Source organism: Helicoverpa armigera, chromosome 2 (genome assembly GCF_030705265.1).
Source record: "Helicoverpa armigera isolate CAAS_96S chromosome 2, ASM3070526v1, whole genome shotgun sequence".
NCBI lineage: Eukaryota > Metazoa > Arthropoda > Insecta > Lepidoptera > Noctuidae > Helicoverpa > Helicoverpa armigera.
In genome coordinates, this window is record NC_087121.1 from 6255479 (window position 1) to 6282994 (window position 27516).

The following is a 27516-nucleotide window of genomic DNA, read 5'->3' on the forward strand; positions in this document are numbered from 1 at the left end:
TCCACAGAATAATGGCACTTATTTTGTTACATTCTCCATATAATGTGAAAATAATCGTAAATATTTTCGAAAAAAACCATTCGGTCGAATCCAGGACACACATTCTGCAAAAATGTTATCATTATCAATGAAGTGAATAAACAGCTTTGTACGACATACGGCTTACAAGAATTACCGTTACAAATGCATGAAAAAACGGGATAAATGTGGACCTTACTTGCGTATTACCTGTGCTGGTAATAAACTTGCAATTTAACTGATAAACGATTGTACATTGTCAACCCAGCAGGGAATTACTGAGATTCGAATAAGATACGTACGTTAAAGAAATGGGTTATTAAATGATTTAAGCCGCGTACGCACGTACGAACACGAACATAGCGAACACAAACACCAGACCCGAACATTTGGTTCGTACGTATGGACGGCATATTCGAACACGAACGCAAACATAGTTTGAGTCGAGTTCGCGAACAACAGTCGTGAACTCTATCTTAGTAGCCATGACGGCGCCGTTGGAAGTGGTCGATTGTGAAGTTATTAAAGCGCTTCGAACACCGTCCATACAGAACACACTACAAGGATCGCCGCGAACATGTTTGACGAACAGAGTGTTCGATGTTCGATAGTGGTACGCACGTGCGAACCAAGTTGTTGCATATCATGTAACGCAACAAAGGAGATTGGGCAAGAATGTATGAAGTTTGGTCCAAATGTCCACCACGAACGAGACCTATATAATTAAATAGTCCACTTAATTTAGAGTAACTTTTACTAAGAAAGTTAAAAAAAAACAATGCCAAAAAAAAGTTATGGCCAAAAACGTATTCTTAATTTTCGGTAGTTTTTGTATGTTGTCATAATTATTTTTTTATTTTATTCCACTTCCATTTCCGCACTTTATCTAAAACTAGAATGAGTAAGATACATTTGCATATAAACATCCCATATTTTTTTGCCCGATGGATGTACGAATTACTAACCAATTGAGGCGCCAGAAGTACTTGAATATACTCAGCGTTTGCTGGATCTAAGAAAGTTCGATGTAACTGGTGGTGTCTTCTCTCTAATAATGAACAATTCTATTTTGTCAGAAGTCACAGAAAGTATGAAAATCGAACATCACGAAAAGTAATTGAAAAATTGAATTGAAAAAATCTATAAAATGTTTAATTTGATTTTGCTATAACTTTTTTCTGGCATTATATTTTTTTTTACTTCCATAACAAAAAATGATCTATATTTAACGGGCTATCTAGCCATATAGGTCTCGTTCGTGGTGGACATTTGGACCGGAATCGCCCATTGTCCTTTGTTCGTACGTGCGTACGCGGCTTTAGATGATCTTATTACAACATCGATAAAGACACAATTCATAAAGGCAACAATTAAATGGATAAAGGCTGTCATTTGAACATCTTTGGCAGTCGTTACGGGTAGTCAGAAGTCACTAAGTGTGACAATCTTACGTAGGAGTATTTGGTTGCTCGGAGAACTGGGTTGACGAGGTCAGATAAACAGTCACTCCTAGTAAAACAATGGTACTCAGCTGCATCCGGTAAAACTGGAAGCCGATCACAACATAGTTAAGAAAAGGCTAGGCAGATGATGATAAAGTCACAATAATTGCATGTGACTGTATTGCCGATTTTGTAATACTGGCTAAACATGCGTGTCCCCTTTGAGAAAACCCAATTTTTTATTATCCCCTAATGAGAAGAACCAAATCGAACAGTTACCTAATTAAGTTGAGATTTTTATCGAACAACAGAGGAACCGTTAAGTATTTGCATTTTTGCTTCCTTAATTAACGTATAAATTTTTATGCACTCAGAAAAACATGAAAATCCAGGCGCCGGGTACCAATAAAATGTAAAGTTAATCCCTTTTTTGGTTTATAATTTTTGCAAACCAAAATTGGGCAACTAATTTTGCGCTTACCATTCGAAAAGGATTGGGTTAGGATCACGTCGAATCTTAATCCGTTCCATTGCATTCCGTTAAATTTTGAATATTATGTTGTTTCTTCTATCCGGGTGCGGGATGAAGTTTGGAATAGCTAGTACCACTTATAATAAGTACCTAATTATTTTACGCATGTTTCGCATTGCCAATCTATTAACCGGTCACTACCGGTCCCACAGAATCCTACTGGATCCTAAATATATGGTCTACTTCTTCCTGAAACCTACTTCAATATCTAAACCTATGTATGACGTCACGCACAATTGACCCAGTACTAAACACGATTACCAGTCATGCAACAGTAATTTGTAATCATCCTTTAACCAAGTGAATAGTCACGAGATACAATCAAACATATGTATTAACAAATACAACTATAGATAACTACCATTAGAAAGATATTTAAATACGACTAACTTCTGCCCGCGGCTTCACCCGCGTCCCGGATGGCGAAAAAATCTATATCTTTCTATATCCTATGCCGTTCTCCCAGGTCCCAGCTACCTCTTCTCTACGAATGTCAGTAGCATCTCAGCCTCTCCTAAAGTAACTTGACCAAAAAGGATTTGGCTTTATAGGCATTGTTACTGACCATGACTACTGATAAGAAAATTGATTGACTATTGTCGGATATGCTCTATGGTTCATATTTGGACCTTGATAAATGTCCAAGGCCTAAAGCCAGCTAAGCCAAAAGATGAAAAAATATTTTATGACATTAAAATCATATTTTCTTCACTTTTATTATTTACCCCCCAATAAACTTAGAAGCTTTTATTTATGTGAGAATAAACAAGTAAATTAGCCGTATGTGACATGTTAACAAATCGCATCTCATAATTTACATAGAATTAAGTGTTAACTGCTTGATTGCGCTAAAATTAATTCAAAGCTCCTACAAAAACAAGACCAAAACTTATTATCATTAAGTGAAACGTAAAAATAAGATTTAGATTTGGACTGATGACTAAATCGCCAAGATAAGTAAGTTCCGATGCCACACTCCCGTTACAACGCGGTTGACAAATTAGATACCATCCTTCATTTTCTTTAATTAAAGATTTAAAATAGAAACATCAAATTATCTGCATATTTTTGGCCAACTTAGCACCCGTAGAATACCAAACACGTAACCTCGGAGGCACGAGCTGTCATTTTTTTTAAGGATTAAAAATCACTTTGGCCAACGTAACAGATAGCATAAGAAACTTCCGTGACGTATACTTTAAAAGATGAACGTTTTATACGACAAACCGTTATGCGATAATGTCGTCGTAATCTGCATTTTCGCGAGTCGCACGATCGTGCACAAAAACACGCACCTACTTAAATCGGACCTACATTAAACACTTTATTATTTTTCTCTTAATTGAAAGCAATTTGTCATATCTTTGTTGAACGGTAACCGAATATGATATCGCGGTGTACAGTATACCTTTAAAGGGTCAAACCGATTTTTCATGTGAACGTTTTTATATTAAATATTGGTAATTTTTCATTCTGTTTTTGCCGCCTAAATGTCCTCGAGGCTCTGACCTTAAAAGGATCATTTTGGCATAGTGCATTAGGTATTCGTAATTTTTCCTTATTTAACACATTCTTGCAGGCCCGCTTCCCTAAACGTTCTAATAGGAAATTGGTCTAGTTTGCATAGATCTAATCGCATTCACGTGCATGTCTTTTCTGAAACAACAATGTATCAACACTGTTATTCTAGAAGAAAGAGCAATGTGTAGGGATAAATAAACCCCACTTTTTATAAAAATAAACTTCGTCTTGATGTCCATAAACATCCAATTCCAAGTTATTTGCGGCGAGCAGAATTATTTTCAAAGCGCAGATGACACACATACTCTGCCGACACTGATGTGGGCCCACAAGAGTCCCTTTTTGCATCTTTTTTACACGCAATAACGCATCTCTAAGATGTTTACTTACTTCACGCTCAATGGCTTAAGTTAATATTAAGCGAGTGCTAACATCTAATTTATTAGTGTATTTTTCCTCGGTGACTAAGTCATAATAAAGTGCATTTTTATTATTGATGGCATATTTATGTAAAAAATCTATTGTGGCCAGCATAATTTAAGATCTGTTTCCTTGTCTCTTCTCTTTAAATACATTATGAATGGTACCTACTTTGGGCTACCAAAATATTTGTTACGATGAACGCAAAAACTTACAACGAATAAGGTCTGAAGTGACTATAAAATGTAACGTTCCACGACGCTGTAGTTAATGACTTACGGCGAAAATACGCCATTTTGAAGCCGGTAATTATTAAAAATAATGATCGAAGAACCGTCTTGATGGCAGAAGGTTTTGTCGTCAACCGCAGAATGGACTAGTCAAACGTATATTTTTTGCTATGTTATTATAACTCCTGGTTGAAATATTTTCATTATGAATTAAATTCGAAATTATCAGAGCACTCTGGCAGCTTCATGACAGCGTCAAGACAAGAGAGATGCAAGGGTGCCTATATCAATGTGTTTCCTGCTGTTGTAGCCAGTACAGCCTTCGCCATGTGTAACGCGACTAACCATTACAAACAATCAATCTAGGCTGCGCATACACATCCCCAAGTACGTACTACTTACAGTTCCGTATGCGTATTTACAGTATATACATGGCTAGTACGCAAGCGTGTGAAACTAGTCGCGAATAGATTGGAATTCACTTTTTTTACAAAGTCTTCCGATGTATACAGCAGCAGTACGCAAATACTCGCATATATTTTGTAGTGGCCAAAGTAACTTGCTTTGTTCCATAATATACAGTGCTAGTCCGCATGCAAACTAATCGTGTATACACTGGAATAGGCGCGAAAAACTTTACGATTCCAATCTATTCGACTCGACCTAGCATTTAATGTTAGTTTAAATATTAATAATGCTTGTAAATTCATTTTTTTTTTGTATATTTTTTAAAGTCAAAGTCAAAGTCAAAGTCAAAATCGTTTATTGAAAATAGGCTAGATTCTAGCACTTTTTCACGTCAAAAAAATACAAACTGACAGCACCCCCAAAACGCCCCCCTTTCACCACTTCCTAGTGTTATGGCTGGGAAGAAGAAGTGGTGAAGAACAAACTTCCCAGCAACACAGCTGTCTATTACAATTTAATTATAATTAAATTACAATTATACAATTCAATTCAATATTAGTCACAAAATATATATATATATATACAAAACACTTGTTGTCCACTTCAGAGCTGCCATCTGCGTGTATCTGTGAAATAATCATTAATGTTATAATACGCCTTTTTAATCAGAATATCCTTAATTTTGATTTTAAAAGAACTGTCCGTTAGTTCTAGCAAATGAACTGGGATTCTATTATAAATGCGTATACAAAGGCCCACAAACGAACCGTGCACTTTATGCAATCGATAGTTGGATGCGGTTAATTTATGTTTATTTCTAGTATTGAAATTGTGCACGTCACTCTTTTTACTAAATAACTCTATGTTTTGCCTTACATATATTATATTGGCATAAATATATTGAGACGCCACAGTCAGAACACCAATATCCTTAAACCTTTCCCTTAGGGAGACTCTAGTACCTAGTCGGTATATAGCACGGATAGCACGCTTCTGTAACACGAAGACATTTTCTATGTCGGCAGCATTGCCCCACATAAGAATTCCGTAAGACATAACACTGTGGAAATAACTGAAGTACACTAAACGCGCCGTGGCTACATCGGTGAGAGCTCTTACCTTTCTGACAGCGTACGCAGCAGAGCTTAGTCTATTCGTGAGGCCAGTTATATGCTCACCCCATTGAATTTTGGAGTCTACAGTTATTCCTAGAAAAGTGGTAGCTTGGACCGTTTCAATTTCCTCATTGTTTAAAACTACACTGGGGCCGAGATTTTTCACGTTTGGCAAAGCAAATTTAATACATTTGGTTTTCTTCGCATTCAAAACTAAATTATTGGCTGTGAACCAGTGCGTTACTAACGACAGACACGAATTCACGTCATCAAAATCTACTCTATTCCTATCAACTTTAAAAATTAGAGACGTGTCATCAGCAAACAAAACTACATCACACAATGATTTTAAATAATATGGCAAGTCATTAATGTACACAAGAAATAAAAATGGCCCCAGAATCGAGCCTTGCGGTACGCCCAAACAAACGGGTAGATTGGAAGATTTGACACCATTAACGTCAACACATTGCATTCTGCCGCTTAAATATGAGCTAATAACACTACAAGACAAAAACAAAAACAAGTAGATTTTTTATGGGAAATATAAGTGTAGCCACAAACATATTTAATGAACACATGATTAAGCTTCTAATTTTACAACATTATTTATACATTGTCATCTAATTTACTAACTCGGCCTCGTTTTTAGTATATTGCCATTTATAACTTTCAATTAAAAAACATTATATTAAAAATTGAAGTTAGTGACGAAAACGAATCGCTGCAAAACCGACTCCACGTAGTCTTGTCTGCCCTACCCCTAGAGTGCAATTCAAAACCGCGTAGGCGCGGAGGGGCGAGATCTCGATATCGTCGCAGATGGTTTTCACGCTCACCGCCGCGGCTGAGGCTGGCCGGCGGAGCGTTAAAACTACCTGCGGCTCAGCTCGCAAGGGACCGCCGGAGTCCCGCAGCACCGGAGCCGTGACAGAAGCGATGCTTGCTGCATGTTGCTTGTTTTCCTTTTAAACGTACTGAGTTAAAAAATTAGAAGCTAATTAAATATATTTTATGGTGTCAATTAATAGTATTTTAGAAGTTTACTGTTAGAATGCATGCTACAAATTTAGATGCTAAAAAATAACCATCATGCTGAGTTGTATTTAGAGTGGTTTACTTAGAAGATAACTAGTGGCTGAGATAGTATTATTTAGATGCTCATTAATTGCGGCTGACTTAGTAATTTAGAAGGCAACATACATTTTTGGGGGCGAGTAATGATATTAAAAAGAAGCCTGTTTAATTAGCACCCATTTTTAATAGACAAATTCCGATTCAAAAGCCTTTTTTATTTAATGCTTTACCTAATATTAATTTTGTATAGTTAAATTTGACCGTGTATAAATTGGAAAGATGCATGTGCACGTCTCAGCTACGAATTATACTCGAGCAGTACGCAAAATTCGTGTATACTTTGAAATCACAAATTAAAAAACAGCATTACAAAATATCAGCGAGCAGTTTCCTATGGATGCGTTTTGGCTATGTACACTCTGTAAATACGCGTTCCGTATTGTTTTCGAGCTCCTCAATGTAGGTAATAGATATTCGCGGAATCGCTAAGTTTCTTTCCCATTGTGTCGGATAAGTGGTTCAAAGGTAAGTATTGTTTACCTACATAAAAAGTATTTAAGTACACTATGAGTCACAGTTTACAATTCGTCAAAAACATTAGGTTTGTGTGTCGGCCGTGTCGTACATAGTAAGGTGCTGATCAGCCTTGACTCGGCAATAACCTCTCAATCGAGGTGAATGATTCGTGTTTAGTTTCTATAACAGGATATTATAGGATAATTACTTTTATGGTAGCAGTCTTTTGTTTTGGGACCTTGACGTCACATTGTGATCGAAGAGGACAATTTGGTACGACAGTAGGTAAGTCTTAAACAGCTTCAACAACATGGTAATAAAGGGTTATAATAAAATAACCCTTACCAAGCTTGTAATTTTACTACATTCTGTCTGCATGCCTTGAAGTATCCTAGATGAGACCACATGATGACATTAACTTTTTGTGGCTCCATAATATATTAGGTATATCAAGGCACGAGAAAAAGCTATAGACTTTCGTGCCACACGTGTCTTTAGGTAGATAGGTCTTGATCAGAATCAGCTTATTACCACAGGCATTATCCTAGGAAGATACCTACTCTTAGAATTTAATTGTTCGTAGACGCATATAGGGACTAACCCAAGTAGCAAAATGTAGCCCTGTAATTATCCTAGGAGCACGTATTTTTTAATCCTATAGAAATCCTGTAAACGATAATATAGCCGCATTTGGGCGCAGTTTATTGGACTATTTCGCCCTATAGTCGCTTTGTTATAATCCGGTAAAGTGCTATTTGATTTTATAATTACCTTATCAAGTGCTTTAACAAAACATATTTGACCTATAAAAATCCGGTAAATGCATCCAAAAAGAGCGATTGGTCCTTTTATGATCTGGCGCGTGCCGCTACTAGAGTAATTGGTCCTACAGTGATCAGCGTAATATCATTAGTAGATTCATTCAGTCGATCATTCGTTCTTTTTTCGTTAATTCATTGTACTGTGCTTGTGCATGACATTGAATCCTCTTTTATTTTCAAAATATAAGTAAAGTCACATTATAATAAGGTTTGTCATTATGTAACATTTGTCGTGTGCCTGTTTCGTAAAGAGTGCCTACACAACTTGCGAAAATAATTTTATTGATTAAATGTTAGACGATAATAAACATATCTTCATACGCCTTCAAAATTTAACATTTTCATTATTTGTTAATTCAGTAATAAATTAATAAATACCTGTCCTACATAGGGCGCCATTACATTGCATTTATCAGAACCTTTATATGACTTTTAATCTAAGTTAAGACGCTTACATGACATACCTACGCCACCATATTTAAGTTTCAAGGTTCCTTACTTATAAAAATCAGAGGCTATGCTAGCTTGCTGCTAAGAATCCGTTAAGGGTCACGACTAAGATAAAATTGTTCTATAATATCTTTACCTCTAGCAGCTTTATCTGTGGCATTTATAGGAAGTGCATGTCTTATAGAAGAATGAAACAAGACGTTAACAAGATAAAACAATCTTACTAAATGCGATTATCGGATCAAAAGTCACACTTTGCTAATAACTTTTATAACTTGCATTTATAAGACTGATCCTGACTGACTGCTCTAGTAAGAGTCGTGTAAAATAATCCTATTGACATTTATAAAACTAAACTATACGGTCGAAAGTACTTGTAGTGCAAATCATCTTAAAAGATGCTTTAGCAGGATCAGTGGCCTAAGTTAATGCGTCTACTAGATTTCTATAAGGCGTGTAATCTTATTAGTCAATTGCTATAGGAGAATTTTGCTAGTTGGGTAAATGATCAAGCTATCTTTCTCTAAAGCCTGTGAGAAAGAGCTTCATCATTATTATTTACTAAAGAAAAGAAATAGCTTTTCCTTCATGTAGGTAATTAAGTAGTAGGTACTGGTCTCGGATGTAACCTTTTTTTGAAAATGGTTCAGTAGTTAAATCAAAAAGGTAAGTAGGTACTTTCCACATCGCAAATCAAAAGCTATAAGTACCTAAAATGGTTGTATCCTCTTGTAAACATGCCCATAATTTATTTTTACCGGGTCACATGTGACCCAAAAGTTGACGGCAAAAAAGTGATAAAAGAAAAATGTTTTGACCACACACTTGACCTATATAGGATTGTTTATAATGGTGGCAGTTTTGTTTAACGGCTGATGGTAAACGGAGCGCATTAATCAAATTGATAAGGCTCTGAGGCGCACTTAAACGCATGTCAATGACCTCGGCTTCGCAAAACGTTTAGGGTGCGGTCACAGTTAGCGCAAAAGCTTTGTAGGTCTTACAGACCAGCTTCGGAGAGATTATATTGATAAAATATTGTTTTCAAATCGCATATCAATTCCTGCGATTAGTCCGTCTAAACAAACAAGTAAATGGCTCTAAAGCTGCTAAGTATAGAAAGGAAGTGTCAAGTAACTGAGAATAATAAAAGGCTTACTTACACTTTATTAAGTAACGCAAAATTTTAAAAAATCCACTTCACAACAATTAACCTAATATGAAGACCTATATTTTTCGCAAAAAGTACTTAAGTAACTGAAATGTCAAAATGTGCTTGTTTTTGTTACTTTCCCGGGCTTTTCATGCTAGTCGACGGATTGGCAAAGACACTCTTCAAAACAGCTTATTATGAAAATGATTTGATGGTGATGATTTTCGAATGTTTTCTTTTTTAATAAGAACTCCGATATTTATTGTCTGCTTAACTAATAAAGTAGCCATAATCGTAGTAAAATAGGTAATATAATCTATCTAGGGATACAAATGTGTCTTTATTAAAATTAAAGTTTGAAACCATAATAAATGTCCTTTTTTATCTGAATAAAGTTTTTTGGTTTAATTCGAAACCATTTTGAGAAACATAAATTGTTTCGAGTTCAAAACAAGCTCGAAATGTTTTCAATAGTGCGGTAAGTGCCACTTTACTTGCTCCTAGAGGATGTATTAGGTAAAGTCTCAAGTATAAAAGAATGTGCGTATTGAGATGAAATATATCCGAATTGAGAACCTCCTTCGGGCAGTGGGTTTAATTAGAAAGATCAAATTTATCAATAGATGGCGTTAACGTCCATAACTTAAATTGAAATAAAAGTTAAGTATTATTGCATGAAATATTTAATTATGTTAATGTGTATAAAATATTAATAAGAAATCCAGTAATGAATAGGATTATTTTAATACCTAAAAACAAAAGTTCATGTTTGTGCTGGGTTTTATTATCTGGATTATTTATACGATGTTGCCAAATAATAAATAATATTTTAGTCGATTATTTTCGCTTCATGTATGCCTACTTCATATAGTAGACTACTTCGTCCCAGTAGGATTGCTATTATATGAACAATTTGAAAGCAAAGAACGACTCAATAAGGCCAGAACTTGTAGAGGATGCCATGATGAGCTTATACTTTACCCAGACTTAAAGTCTGAAATGAGGCGTGATCTTATTTCGTCTAATAATATACATCAACTCCGACAGTTCTTTAAAACAAACATTAAGAAAGAAAAAATAATCTTTCAGACTTGTGATAATCTTTGACTTTCCTAACAAGTCCTTCCGAGACAGTAGAGAATACAGATTACATTCATAATTTTGATGTTATTTACACATGACACAAAATAAATAATTTCAGGGCGTGGTTATAAAATCGACTAAAGTATTGCTTTATTTAATATGGCAACATTTGATTTTTATTATCTATACTACGTTTCGATTTCGAATTCCGGTTCCGACGAGACGTCAACGCTAAATTTATCCGATTTTTATTAGTATTTTGCTTACTAATTTCCTTCAAAGAATAAAACTGCAATTCATAACATAATCTTTAGTCACTTAAAACATTCATTAATTCATACACTCAATCATGCCACGCGGTAAGTTGATTGTATACGTGTTGTTTTTTCTCAATGTCGTCCAATGTTATGAGAATGTGCTTTTATCAAAAATTCCTCATTATTCATTGCAGCGCAGTTTTAAATAAATTAAAAAATTATTGAATTGTTCATAATGATACTACATGTCGTAGCAATAGTATGCATACAATGTCTTCTACAATATTATTGATTGTTTAGTTGGCCTAACCTTTATGACGAATATTTTGTTTGTGGAATGTTACAGGTAAGTTCACGAATCACAAGGGCCGTAACCGCAAGTTCACGAGCCCAGAGGAGTTGGAAGAGCAGCGGAAACAAGAAGAACAGAAGCAAAAGTGAGTGGCTCATTAACTATTAGTGATTTGTCTATGATGCGTTAATTACGCGACTCATAGACTCGACGACAAAGGGTATACAAAAGATAGTTTACATTAGTCTAGTTCCTTGCAGGTAAACTGTTATTACCTTACAATAAATTATCATCTGATAAAATTGCAATATTATGGTTAAAATTTTATGTTTAAGGTCATTCACTTGAATTTCCATAGTGTATTTTTAAATAGTTATTTGCTAACTGCATTGTAAACAACTATATCAGGGTTGTGTGTGTGCATTCATATCTTACAATAACAGTCTGTCATTGAAACAATGTAATTATTTTATTATGTGATAGTGAAAAGGAACTTAGTATAGTCTGTTTTTTAATCTCATAGACTAAATTGACACTTGCAAAATGTCAAACTTTCTAATAATTTTGCTAGCTCTGTGGTGCTGTGTTGTACTTACGATACCGGTTCGTTGAATCGTAACTTTTTACAATAAGTCATCCTGAAATAATGGGCTTATCTTTGATGATTACGCATGGCTTTGCGTGGTCAGATATCCCTGGCAGTTTGTAGCACGTCGTACAGCCATGTGTACGTATGTGAATTTTAAATATAAAACTTTGAATGAATATTAAATTCGTCTATTATAGATAAAAAGTTACGATTCAACGAACCGGTATCGTAAGTACAACACTGCACCACAGAGCTAGCAAAATTATTAGAAAGTTTGACATTTTGCAAGTGTCAATTTAGTCTACGAGATTAAAAAACAGACTATAGAATCCCTGTAAGAAACTTCAACAATGTTAATCAGATACATTTCTTTTATTCTTTTTATATTCTATTTTTACTTACTTAAATGCTTGGTTCCTATGAAATGAATCAATTTGTTTCTTACGGATTGTGCATTTTTGACAGGCTCATAGAATAAACATCAAACATTGCCATCCACAGCAAAATGAATCATTTCTTTGGGCACAAGGTGGTTCTTTACCTATGACTCAAATCATGCTGAAATCATGACCATCATTCTAATAATAATTCTATTGAGTAATCCTGATAGTTGATATTTAAGAAATTTGTAATCTTGGACTCAACACTTCATGATTCTGCGATATGATAATGATGTGAACTTCTCTTGCTATGTTACCTTATATAACTATGAAAATTTGTAAATAAGTATTTTAAAATTTAAAATAAATAAAATTATAATACTAAAAAAAACGATATAGCTTGACAAAAATTTAGGTATTGATGAAATAGGTAGAAAATAAAATTTTTATTTTCTGGAAGCAGAGAAATCGTAAGTCAGAATAAATCATCCAGCTGTTCTCTTCTAGTTACATATTATTATATCTAAGTGCTTGAACAAACATGACTGTTTTATACCTCAAGATAATATTTTGTAAACTGTAACTAAAGTGAAATGTCATATCAATTACAGATGGAGAAAAGAGCATGGGAAAGAGAGCTCCAGTGAAGAAGAATCTGAGGAAGAGAAGTCTGGCTCCGGCAGCGATGAGGATAGTGACTCGGATGATGATGTAAATATGTTTTGTATGTTGTTTAGACTTGACTTGCTGCTTCCATTGTTGTCGTCCTGTGTGTTTGTATGGGCTTATTATAAAATTCATGATATTGTCTGCATTAATACTATGGCAGACACTACCTCATTCATTAAGTAATAGGCTAGTTTCCTAAAAAATAATAATTAGTCCGTCTTGTAGATTGTCCAAAATTAAGCGATACGTATTTTTTCTTTTTTAAATTGGATCAGAACTTGTTAAGATATAGCTTGTTAAAGTTGAGTGTGACGTCACAAGTTGCTACAATTTTCAGGACACTGTGACGTAAAAGGCCCCCACTCCTAATTTTTGAAGCGTTTAATTTTTATTATCTTTGTCATTTTATGTTTAATTAAAAAAAGAAAAAATACGCATCCAATATTTTTTGATTATCTAAAAAGCGGACTAAATATTATTTCATTATTTCGACCCTGGAAACTACCCTATTGCGTAGCTTGGCTGCTGTGCATGGGGTCTCATGATCTATGCCTGGGTTGCTGATCTCCTCATATAAGATCAGCTGTGGTTGACAATTGGCTAAGACATCATCATATTATTAGAGAAGAGTTAAACAGTGTTGTGTGTGTCATATGTGTAGTGTAGCTAAAAGTTCTGTTGTGTTTTTGTTCCATTCCTGTTAAAAACTTAACATGTTAATGTTTCAGAGACCATCCAAAGCCAAGGGTGTGTCTGGCCTCATTGAAGTAGAAAATCCCAACCGTGTAGTGAAGAAAAACAAGAAATTGAACAACTTGGACAATCTAGGTGAAGGAGAGAAACCTCAATTATCAAGGTATGATCTTAAAAATAATGTAGTTGAATTAAATAAAAAAACATTCAATTAAAATTCCATTACATTTTTTTAACAATTTGTTTTGGGATTTCTTGAGGCTTGAACAGTCAATTTTATAGCAAAGGGTGCTATCTGATTGTGATTCCTAAAGACTAAATCCATTTAACTAAAGCTGGTTGTGACAATAGTCATAGTATAAAAATGTATGAAAACTTTCGCGACGCGAAACCTGTGTCCGGTTTGATACATCATTTTGATATCGACTCAAATCACATATGAACGGCGCGCGGATTTCGGGAACCGCTGACCAAACACTTCCAAACTACCGGAAAAATCAATATTAATCCTATTTTATTATTTTTTAAACAAATTAATGATTTTATTTTAACTTTTAGTATTACATTAACACTTGAATTATATGTTACAGGCGTGAAAGAGAAGAAATAGAAAAGCAGAGAGCAGCTGCCGCGTACCAGAAATTGCACGCCGAGGGTAAAACCGAGCAAGCGCGAGCCGACCTCGCGAGGCTGGCCATCATCCGCCAACAGCGGGAGGAGGCCGCTAAACGCAGGGAGGCTGAGAAGAAAGCTAAGGATGAAACACCTAAGAAAAGGTAACATAGATTTTATATTCGACATACTTTGTAGTGGCGAGGAACACGACTCTAGTCGCTGTTATGCACAGTGACCATTTTTACGATCAGGACCATTTAAATCTAAGTTTTTTATCTGTCTGTCCATCCATCTATCACCAGACACCATCTGTCTATCACGAACCATGATAGTAAGACAGTTCAAAATCACAACAAAAAAATGATAACTAGAATAAATGATATTTCAGGGAGCTCTCGAACAACAAAAATTAGAGCTGGCTTCCAGTCTAAATTATTGCAGCTGAGTAGGTACTGCGTACCGTGAAAACCTGTCTATGTTAAACTTAAGTTTTGGATGTATTTTAATTAAATTGTTTGATTATTGATTGCAGGTAGACTAATGAGGTGACGAGGTGCCGTTTCGCTGTTTCGCATGCTCATAATCTCAGGCTAGGTGGCTTTCCGAAACACACTCCTATTGAATATTGTGATCTTATCTTATACAATTATTTGCATATGGAATTGTTTGTTCATGTGTAATGCATAATATATTTCTACATCTCTGATTTTGTGAAGCTTTCCTAGCTGTGACATACTTCTAATTGTGTGAAATCTAATTGTTTCTTCTTATGACTGGACAGATAGCTTTGTCTATCAAAGTGACTGGTCAACAAATTCTGGGTCAAAAATTGAATACTGAAAATCAAGTGTTACACCAAAGTGGTGAATGTTCATGTAGTCTTGTTGTTTTTATATAACTAGGTAAATTAAATGTTATATTTTACGTCATGATGTGAGCAGCATTATTTTAATGAAATGATTTATAAATGTCTACATTGAATAAAGGCAATATCGCTGTATCAGATGCATATACTATGGTGTTTTATTGACGAGTGACGACGTCCTGGCATGATGACACCAAGATCATAACTCCTTTGCATGCCATCAAAATGTAGACATTTATTAAGCTATCATGATATCATATTACTTATGTATTATATGCCATAAATACTTAATTCCGTCAATGTTAAAGTTTCAATGAATTATTTTAACAGCAATATTATATTGATTTCGCAATGAAATGTCGTTAACATAAATAGCTGATATGTAAATTTAAATTTATATATAACGTAAAGTATGTAATAATGAAGGGTATGATGTCTACATAATTATTTTTGATTCCACCGGAATATGAGTTGTTTTATGAAATGTTCATTGTATGTAACAAGTCTTGATGTTTACTTCTCACGACTTGAGCAAAAACTGTCGAATATATCTAACCAATGAGCATTTCATAAAGCATCATAAATGTATGAATTTGCTTAGGACTAATTGTTAGATAGTCTCACTAGACAATTTTTATAAAGCAAATGTGTATCTATATAATAAAAATTGAAAATGATCCTAATTCTCGTTTTCTTGGTTTTGTTGCCTTACCATAACATGACATTTCAACTAATCGATTACAACAACATTACGATGTTTCACGTACTCTATTTTGGAGTGGGTATAATTCTAGATAGGTACCTCTAGCACGTACCCTTTCATATATAGGCTTTCATATATACATTATAAACCAGTTTTATTTATCAATTCCTGGAACTTCCCATTTTTATTTTTAAACAGTAAATTGGCGATGATCGAGTATTAAGTTGTCAATTTATAAAACTCCAACGAATGCTTTAATTGCGACGGGACTCGATACGATTCTAGTGACTGTAAGTATAAACAGTTTTACAAATGAATAGCCACACATCTCCAACTTGGCACATTATAGCTTTTCTTAATAGGTCTTTGAACTGAAAATGTGTATCTCCTTAGTTCACGCATCATTATCCCCTGGGAGGGTAATGTGGCATCGTACAATACTCCTAGATATATGCGCATATTTACTTGCGACCTCGTTTGACGTATACCTTATCTATTTTTCTTTTTTCATGTTTTATTCTTTGTTTTTTGGGGACTTATGTTGAAGATTCGGAGTCTTGGTCAGAAGTTTTCAGTAAAATTTATCTATATAAATCAGGTACAACGGCGCGTTCACACTGGCGGATTATTGACACATTCCGGCGATATGACCACCGACTTCTCACCTACTACCTATAGTTCCAAGAACAAAAATTAAAAAAATGGTGTTCCGAAGAAAGTATAACGACCTATAAATATGCATGGGTCAAGCAACTATTTTACAAATGATATCAAAATAACAAAAATATTAGCCGTTCGGAAAATAATTATCCTAATCCTTATTGAAACCCTTCTGAAAATGCGCGCATTATTTTAATGGACCATCCCCCGCAAAACGTATCAAACAATTACCAATCTATTTGTTATTCACCAATCTCCCCTAAACATTTTGTTTATTCAAGCCACTTATACCGTTATACATACTGTCCAAACCTCAAACCCCAGTATCTAAAACACCCTAATACCTATCTATCACGCCATCCCCAAATGGAACGCATTTGGGATCGAATTTACGGAGTACTCCATTACAAAGTGTAAACCCTAACACGGCCGTAAGATATCGGCTCCTCAATTTTTGTAACACAAGGGTGCAGTCAAATTGCCGGCCGATAAGCGTAGGGGAGCACGTTGGTTCGGACGAAGGTTGATGGAGGTAAACGGGAATGTAAAACGTACATAATATCGGCTCCCTATTTGCGCATCCTTATGTAGATGATGTCTCGCCTATTTTAAGGCGTCTTTCACTCTTTCAGCCTCAGTAACCGGGTTTGCCACTAGGACCTTCTTTAACCTATAAAGGAGCGCTGTAAAACTGAAGTGAGGCAAGGTTACGACAGTCCTCAATATACTTTCCTTTTGCATTATTAAATTCAGTTGCGTTTATACCTACCTAAGTCTCTAAAATTCTGAAAACCTAATCTACAAGTCAAGTGCGAGCGGTATTACAAGACAAACTTTATAAAGTACAGCTGAAGGTACTTTAGTAACGCGGTGTCAGCTCTGTAAATTTCAGAATTTTTAACAATAATGAACCAGATCTCAATTTTCTTTCCTACATTTTTGTAACGAACTTTTGATGTTCGAAATATTCGCTCTGTGACTAATTGGCAGACCGGGCGGCTGCTGAAACTGTAAAATTGTATTACTATTTCTCGTGCCGGAACAATCATAGACAGTTTTTGGAAATACTTACTATTTTTTTATAGTATGTAAGTACCTAGGTACTTTTCGCCTGCATACAAATAATTTCTTACAGCCTCATCATAATAGTCAAAAACTCAATAGTAGCTTCTTGTAGGTCCTCTAAAATATTAGTTTAGAAACTACGAATAGACTTAACAACAAGAAACAAAGTAAATATGAACTACGAAAAGAGCTACAAAGTTGAGCAACTTATTCACACAATAACTTACTCCAGCGCTAGCCTATCTTATTGTCTGACTATCTAACATATTACGAGTACGTGCCGAATATCTAAATGCGTCCGGGGCATCCGTAAAGCAGTAAATTCTCATTACAGGTTCACCCGTGGTGCGCCATCGAACTATGCTATGCTAATTTAACGTAGGTACATTTCCCAGTCGGCACGGAAGCGTATGCAGTGTGAACAAAGTTCTACATCTGACTTTGAGCGTAATCTCTAGGTACTAAAAAGTTGTGTTGTATGTAGGTCATCCAATACCTTTTACACAGGTACAATTAATATGAATCATGGTTCAACTGTTTCGGTTAATCTGAACAGAAAATTATTGTATGGGACTTACCTGGCGTAAAAATATAATTAATCAATAAAAAATACAGCCCCTGAAATGTGATGACGATGCAGTGAGAAAAACAAGTTTGTTATAAGAGACAAGAATTTTATTTATTAAGAGATAATATCTTCGAGTAGGTTTCTTTTTCATTAAGAAAAATTTCTAACACAACAAGCTTTTCTTTCGTAGATAGTGAACTTTATCTAAAACGAGGCGGTCGGTTCCAGCACTTTCCTAGAATTAGTTTCACCTGTCATTAGTATACTGAAAGTTCGTGGGCGTATTTGAAATCAGAGATCGCATTCATAACTCTGTTGATGGACTTTGCTTTTATGTGGCCAGGAATAAGTCCGTGATATAGCAAACGTGAGTCGTACCGTGAAAAGGTATCTCGTAGAAAATCTTTGTGAAAATAGTGCTACCTATGTACCTATTTAATATGTGGGTAATTTCGAGATTTGTTTTGAATGTTAGTAAGTATTTAAGAAATTTGATAAAAGGGTGGTCACAGCTGTGTTGTGTTCTATACAAATCTGGTTATTTAGGTACATTGTAAGGTAAGCTACGCCCGAATTTCGCCCTATATCCGGGCTAAATCTTTGACCTAGTAAAATTCATAGCTGCAGGCCGCATTTTTTAAACAATGTCGTAGTGCATTCCCTGTAGCGTGTGTGCCGTTACGGAACGAATACCTGGCTCGGTACACTCTGAACAAATATCCGCAGGCCAAATATTTCACGTCATCCTAGCTAGAAGGAATTGTGACTATCTGTGACAACGCAGCATAGCTTTGCACTGGATTTGTACACAACAGAGTATGGCATGGTATCAAATGAACAAACAAATGGTATCAAATCTTTTGAAAAAAAGATTTGCCAGTCGGCTGAAAAACTGAAAAGTTTAGTTGTCAAAAATTTCAATACAAAAAAAACCAGCGTTCATACTTTGTCACATTTATTTCGGTGAACAGTAAAAGCTGTAACTGACTGAAGCACGTATACAGACGTAAAACTTCATTGAAACTACATTTCCCATTTGCATCGCAAAATTTTCATTTTGTGCTAAACATAAAGTAACATGGGATGTGACGGTATCTTCTTTTATGACCACGCAGGTAGGTTCAGTAGAATGTTGGTAGTTTTGAAAATAAATTCCGAACGGGATATTCGCAACAAAGTTCGGTGCAATAAATAGAAATGTAACAGAATGTTGCTACCTGCAGAACATAAAGTAATTTAAACGTGGCGTCCGCTCTGCGAGTTCTTAATCAATACGTGGACGCTGAACCGCAGTGGCTACAAATTAATTATAGGGGTTTAATTGTGTGTTGCGTATTATATTTCATATTAATTGATGGGACTTAACTTTGTGATTTTTTATTATATGGATTCATCGAAATTGAAATGATCATGGAAATTTCTCTGTAAGTATTTTATTTTATATTTCCATATGAGTGCTTTGAAAACATATTTTTAAATTAAAAATTTTGTAGGTACTTAAATATACGCAGATCAACAACTAAGTATTTTCGATTGTTTAATAGCTAGACAGAAATCTTAATTAAATAGGACAGATAGCTATAAAACAAACCACTCTAGGAAACTTCTGAAACAGTTTACCAACAAATACTCCCTAACGACTCAGGTCACAAACAAACCTGGAAGGATAAAAGTATCATGCGATCTAATTGAATAGCTAATAAACAAAGTGTCTAAGTTTCCCGCCGCGCAATAAAAAATAGATAAATTAAATGGCCGAGAGCCGGGCGAAACAGAATTAAAACTTTCCGGGAGGTTCACGTAAATCACAGTTGGCTGATTTATATTTCACGCACCTTCGCCGAGTATGACCGAGTCGGGCCCGAGCGTGTAATTCTATGAACAGTTTGTGATACCGTGTGCTCCCTAAGGTATTGAAGCTGGTATCTTGTTCGTCATATTTTAGTGGGCTGCACTGCAACATGTAGTGTACTTGCCTAGGTGGATAGCTATTGAATCCTTACTGGTGCAAATGAAAATGCAATAGTGAATTTGCTTATCACTCTCTCGTTAAACTTTGAAATTGCTCACATATGGAAAATAATGTAGACTTCATGAGAGCATTGAAAAAAAAGCAATGGCAATTTTTCTTTCCATGAATCGATAAGCGAGACATAATACTATTTTTAACCGTGTTTCCAAAAAGTAGGAAATTCTCATCAAACTTAAAGATTTTCCTATAAATAGATATACCAACTTAATGAAGAAGATACTTATATTATACCTACCTATATTTAAGCAATTGAAAAGTTGAGGCACGTAAACCAAACCAGTGTTATCAGTTCGCGAATGTTTCCAATCGGATGAGTGTTTATCCATCCGAAGTGCCGTAGATAGTAGACGGATTTATAACACTTCCTCCTTGCTTCGCGATGATAGGACATTCACTTGTATCCCCCTCCAGCGGTACTCTTGGTTGATAAGCTCAAACTGATTTCGATTCCATTTCATCTGTGGTAACGTGAGGTAGAAATTGTGTATTTGGCTGTGTGGGAGAGAAGTGAATAATTTTTACATGGATGGTGATGATTGGGTGTTCAAATCTAAGAACAAAATGAATAGCTCATAATACCTACTAAAATCAGAGATTTTACAAGTCCAGGATCTGTCTAAGCACTTGAGCTTGATTTCCTAAAGTTGCCTAATTGCTCCATTCCATAAAGTCATTATGCTAAAGACAACTCACAAAATACTAAGATTATCTCTCTAGACAAGCAGACTAATTTACACCATAATTTCACAAAGTAAATTGATAAAGACATCACTTAAAAGTAACTTAATTAAGCCATTGCGCTACCCTTCCTATTTCCCAGAGTTTCTTATTTGTCATCTCTTAACAAGTTCGCGGAATATAAAATGCGAGTACATTATAGACACGTAGGCATTGCCTAAAGCTGTGTGCAGAATACACAAATTTAGTTGATGTCAGTTTAACCGTCTGAAGCGAGATGAACCCGTAACTCAGTGTACACAAGGGTTTATTTGTTCCTTTTCGAACTGTAGCGAACTAATTGAGCTCGAACTAAACTTCCGCTCAGACTGTTTACATTGTGTACACCATGCTGTTTTTTTATGGAAAAAGGAAGAAAATGGTTGCTCAAAAAGGTACAAAAAAGGAGGCGGTCTACACATTTTTATTTAAACATGTTATATTAAGACAAGATGATATAATAAAGTCTGATAACGTAAAGGCTCATGATAATCTGTACACCACTAAGTACCTACTTTCATCTTTACCTACATTTCCCAATCAACGCAAACGACTGACTCAAATTTCTATGCGCAATTATCAAATAAATGTTGCAATTACTCGGGCACAGACCTAGTGATGAGAAAATCGCTGAATTTGCATTGAGTTGGGCCAGACATAATATTTCTGAGTGGGTTGAACATTTCCAGGCAAATCTGCCACGTTTGAATATAAAATGAATGAAGGTTAAGTCACTTATGCAAATGGGAAAAGTTCCGGAACTCGCCTTTGATACGAACTTGTAGTTCCTCATAATAGAAATGGATACCTTTGACATACTCGGATTTATATTTCTATTTTAGACAATTTAATTTCGACGACTTCAAGTTTTCGGCTTCTTCCAAAAGTTTTGCTCATGAGATACTTGTTTGAAGAAACATTTTGAATATTATATGTGCAGGGAGATGTGAAGTGTACTAAGCTAAGAAAACGAATGAATTTGTTTACATCATTCATAAGCACTAGGTACACATTTAATATTTTTGAACGAAGATTTTGACACATAGTCCATCTTTACTCTTTAGGTATATTATTGTAATTTCCCCCATACAAAACTACTATAACCTGATCTTAAAATGGTTTCATAAACATCAATCTATCCGAACAAACGTGTACTTATCATATTTCCCGACAATACACCCAATTTCCTGCTTTCGCTTCTATCGTGATTGCATAATTTTCTTTTATTTATCATCGTCTACGGAAAAAAGAAACAAGTGAGGCAGTGGCGAGAGCTTATTCAGCCACCATTAGTGAGCCCGCCCGGCGAGGAGCCGACAAGTCAATAAATCATTTCTCAGCATCGGCATCTCTTATCGATTCTATTCAATAGCGATTTATTCGCTCGATGCTTAATCGCCGCTTTTCAAATATGAGTAGGCTTTAGGCAACTAAGTAATATGTCTGTGGGAATGAAACCTGCGCTCTTGACTCAAATGAGTTTCATTTTATGTATTATGTAAGAACAATTTTTGTGTAGGTATATGTAGTAGGATATCTGTTAAAATATTTAGACCGCCTTTTGTTTCTTACATTATGTAGGAAAAAGTTAAGTAAGTAGATACACCTATTTATATTTAAAAAGAAAATACACTTCAGTAGAAAAGTGTATTTTCATTCTTGAAATTACTTACATCTTTTAAAACACTTAAATAGAGAGGTTCAGGTTGATTACATTTTTCTTTCATCAAGGATGAAAAAAGTTATTTTCTAGCAAAGAAATATGTTCACAATGCTTTAGAAAATTCTTGGAGGTACTTTTAAGACATTATTTTTGTAGAAGCTTTTATCTCGTTGGAAGGCAAGTCTATTAACAGTCCATTTCTTTATGATACCTAAGTAAAAATTATCAATCATTTACCCGGGTTAGCGTAATTTATAGACTTTTTTTCTTATCAGCTTGTGACCTAAACTATAGTGTGATGATCTTGAATCGTTCAGCATAAAATTATTGATTCCTTTCTTCTCAAAGAAACACTGAAAAGCTCTGAAAAGAATTTATGAACTAAGTTAAAAATGCAATTCTATTTAACTCCGTCTAGCTTTTAAATCATTTCTAAGTGGCAAACATTTATTTAAATGGAAAATAAATTATATTGCGCCAAGTAAATACTGGGTTCGTCTATATAGAAAATATGGAGACTGTTGCAAATACCATTTATAAACAAGGGTCCATTAGTATGATGAAATTAATAAGTCCTAGGTTCACCATCTCCATGAAGATAGTCCAGATTATCAAGAATAATAATATGGAAATTGTTAGAATTAGTGTTCTGAACTGAATTGCGAAACACCCCCTATTAAAATATAGGACTTTCATATAACTGGTGAAATGTGGCTGTCCTGACAGATAAGCCTAATGCTAAGAGGAAAACAGGCAATGTGTTATGTTAATTTATTACAGAAATCCGGCTTCGTGAAATTACCAGGACCCTGGTGGCCACTGACTAGACATGATTACTTGAAGACAAAATTGCAAATTGCCTTAAAAAGCTATTACTAACCCGCACCCGTATTACTTTACGCATGTTTTATTTTCTGTTCAGTAATGTGATTCTACTCTTATAAACTGTCTGCGTCAGGATCACTGTCACTCCTCACCGATCCTCTCGAGAACAAAAAGAGAGTTGCTACCTAATTGCTACCAGCTACCATTAGTTGCTAACCAATTGCTACATTTCCATTACCTAGGACTTTAATTCACATTTGAGGAGGGCCCATATCTGCCGGGGCTGCGGGTTGTTCGAAAGAGAGGCCCTGGCACATAAAAGGCCTACGACGGAACACGACGGTTTTTAGTCAGTGAGAGTCTGATACTCCCTTATCGCTGCTAGCTAAACCACAGCGGGAGGGGTCATTTGATGATTTTTGACGTCGTTAAAAAAAAGGAGGGCCCATGTGTTAAACATAAATAAGTAAGTACCTATTGTATTTTACTTATATTATCTACTATGACTCAATATAATAAGGGTGCACATCTAATATGCTTTTTCCAGTATCGTTACAGATAAACATACACATTTCTAATAAGTATGACGTCAGCTTAACGAGTTTGTCCCAGATAAAAGGAAAGTGAGCCATTCTAAAACCATTAAAGTTTGTTGCGGGAGATGTGACTAGGGATTGTATTGGATATGCATAAGTTCCACGTGAATACCGCTCAGGTACGCCCTCGGGACCAAGTTGCATTCGCAAGTAATATCTGAAATTTTACTCGGAATGTTCTAGAATACCGCCCCGAGAATATTTCGTTATTAGGTAGGATTTAGGACCGCGATATCGAAAATCGCTTAGGCTAAGTGATTTTATTACAAGTGGTTATAAAACTTCAGTTAGATAATGTATTTTGATAAAATGTGTTTGTAACTTTTGTTGATTAAACACTGAAAAAAATATATAAAAAAGGACTTTTACATAGTCTACTTAATTAATAAAATAATTAATTTAAAAAAAACACCCATTCTGTGTAAGTAACTGAGTAAGAACTTATATACCATGTTTTTAACAGTAGGCTAGGCTACCTAGTATGTTCAAATAAATTCTAGGTTACTAACCGAAACCCGGTATAAATCAAAATATCCGCTCTTGCATTTCAGTCTGACCTCGCGGGCAACTAACCAAAATCTGAATTTATTGGGCGGCGTCGCAGCAAAGAACGCGAATCGATCACCGAGTATCGGTAATCGGATCTTTTGCCCGCATGTCTCGATACATAACGTTTTGCGGTGTGACAGAGGGTTTGCTACGTAAATAATCGCTCCACATTTATATCTTGGTACTTTCACTGTTTCTTTTTAGATTTGAAGACAGCTATATGTTTATATGTGGGAGATTTAGAACCTATTTGCTTGTGCAGTGACCGGATTAACACCAAGTGAATTTGAGTGACAATCTCAAATATCATCATCCTCCGAGCCTTTTCCCAACTATGTTGGGGTCGGCTTCCAGTCTAACCGGATTCAGCTGAGTACCAGTGCTTTACAAGAAGCGACTGCCTATCTGACCTCCTCAACCCAGTTACCTGGGCAACCCGATACCCCTTGGTTAGACTGGTGTCAGACTTACTGGCTTCTGACTACCCGTAACGACTGCCAAGGATGTTCAATGACAGCCGGGACCTACAGTTTAACGTGCCATCCGAAACACAGTCATTGGTGTCTAAGATATACTTAGAAAGTACATACAAACTTAGAAAAGTTGCATTGGTACTTGCCTGACCTGGAATCGAACCCGCGCCCTCATACTGGAGAGGTTGGTTCTTTGCCCACTAGGCCACCACGACTGTTCCAACTGACTGTGCCAATCTCAAATAAATCTATACATATAATAAATCTGTAGAAAAGTAATTTTTGTACATTGAAGAATTTGACAAAAAAAATAGCCAGCATGTTAAAGGATAACTAACAGAACCCATTTCCATCATTTTTGTCTGTTTGTCTGTTTATCTGTTTGTTTGTTCGGGATTCACGTAAAATCTACGAATTTAATGCAGACAATGCTTATATACAGAAATTCTACGTAACTTGGGGTATTACTTAGTTTTTGTTTCATCGAAATCGATTCACTCTATCAAAAGATATGATTAATTTTGTGAATTCAAGATGTAAAATATTACGACACGCAATCTGTTTGTCAAAACTGTACATTTGAATGTTGTACTTATATTAGTTGATCGGCCTATTATTAACCTTTACACAGAAAATCACACCTTCATAAGTAACTTCGGAAGAAAAAAAAATATGAAAATTGTGTTTAGCCAAGGTTAAAGTAGCTCCATCTGTGGTAATCTGTGTTAAATAAAATACATAAAATTTGTCAAAGGAGCGAGGTGGTAAATGACAATACCATACATTCTTTATAGAGGATTATTATTTCAACAGATGGAGTTGTGTATTTTCCGTAATTCACCATATTTTAACACGTAGTGTAATTTTTCGATAGACATTTCAATAGTGTTTGTCAGTTTGCCGTGCCACATCAAAATCCAATTATAATTATTACCTTGATGAAAGGAAAATAATAGTTCTCAGCCCAATTTAAAACGGTGCCATCTAAATTATTTTTTGAACATTATGTCAAAAATGATGACTTTAGTATAACAATTAATTATCATTTAAAGTTACAGATGGAGTTTATATCAGGATTTTTTCATAAATATAGTTTAGCTTATCTTCCACTAATGTGGTGGCCTTAAAACAAATTACTTTGAGTGAGTAGTATTAAGTAGACCTTCATTATTTTTTCTGATGCAAAATATGTAAACTTAATCCTAGAAGAAAGGAGGATCTGTCTCTCGCAAGCGCTGCTAAGCGTGAGGTAGGTAGGTAATGTAGGATTCTGTAGCTTTAAGAACAAGCCCAGATACAAAGTGCAGATAAGAAATGGGAGCTTTCTCGATTTAATACCATACACACGTAAAATGCTTTATGCGTCTGAAAACGTACAAATTGCGCGTCGCATACCAGGGACATGCTTACTTTCAACTTCTGATCGCAAATACACTGGTCACGATTACGAACAGTCTCAGTAAGACCTGAGCCAAGTCTAAAAAAACACCTTTTATATAAAACTACGTTTGATGACATTCAATCACAAAGACAGAATTGTTTTCTGTTGCAAATCCTATCCACCTGTATCCTATCCTAATCCAGCATGCATTGCAGGTGTGCATTGCACAAAAACCAATGGTATCCTATTCGAGAAGTCAAAAGAGTCGACCTGCCAACGTCAGCTTCTGCGCTAAGCAAGTGTTCTTAATAGTACCATCAGAATTACATTCATCGTTGAATGAGGTGAATAAATTTTCAGAAACCACAATAACAGTAGGAGCCAAAGCATATGATCGCTTCATAGAGCTCTGATTGGCCCCAGGTGACCAAGTCAGGTCTGATTTGTTCCTTCATCAGATCTTTGAAAGTGTTTCGGTGGATACTTACTGTCGTCCTGTGTGACACAAAATATGGTATATAAACGTACATTTTGAAAATCTTGGCAAAACTGCAGGTTTCAAGTACGAACACATGAAGTGGATTCTCACAGATACGTACATTTTGCCTATTCGTGAACTAATGCAAACATTTTGGTGGAGTCCCGGCTTAGGCCTCCCCCACATTAGGCGTGCGTGATCCTCGGGCGTGTGAGTAGCGCGGGCGTCGCGAGCACGCTGCATGAATGTCGCGTTTTGCTGCCCTGCTTGACGTTTAACTGCTAAGGCGTTTAGCGGGCGGCGGGAATAGCGGGCGAAGGGGTAAGAACGCAACTCGAGCGCCGCGTGCTCGCCGCGAGCGCGTCGCTTGCACTCTTCACACATGCCGCAGGGCAGCAAAACGCGACGTTCATGCAGCGTGCTCGCGACGCCCGCGCTACTCACACGCCCGAAGATCGCGCACGCCTAATGTGGGGTCAGCCTTATCATAGTGAGTAAGTGCACAGAAAATCAACGTCATACAAGTGTTTCTCCCCAGTAGTGAAACTATCCTACCCTATGCGCCTACTGATGATGATGACTCATTTTATCATCCATCCAGCTATTCCCCAACTATGTTGGTGTTGGCTTCCAGTCACCGAATCTGTTTGAGTACCAATA

General features: G+C 35.7%; 1 protein-coding gene across 1 annotated transcript; it reads left to right on the plus strand.

The window, feature by feature from the left end:
• Positions 1-10973: 10973 nt before the first annotated feature.
• Positions 10974-15294, plus strand: LOC110376715 (28 kDa heat- and acid-stable phosphoprotein). Its single transcript, XM_021335289.3, has 6 exons — positions 10974-11145; positions 11390-11480; positions 12916-13015; positions 13702-13829; positions 14257-14442; positions 14814-15294. Exons 1-6 carry the CDS (start codon positions 11136-11138, stop codon positions 14815-14817), a joined length of 519 nt encoding a protein of 172 aa, XP_021190964.1. The 5' UTR covers positions 10974-11135; the 3' UTR covers positions 14818-15294.
• Positions 15295-27516: the final 12222 nt, after the last annotated feature.

Bases quoted from the DNA above. Each gene is read 5' to 3' on its own strand.
- LOC110376715 (XM_021335289.3), top strand. The intron at 11,481-12,915 runs GTGAGTGGCTCA...TATCAATTACAG, and splicing joins CAAGAAGAACAGAAGCAAAA to ATGGAGAAAAGAGCATGGGA. The intron at 13,016-13,701 runs GTAAATATGTTT...TTAATGTTTCAG, and splicing joins ATAGTGACTCGGATGATGAT to AGACCATCCAAAGCCAAGGG.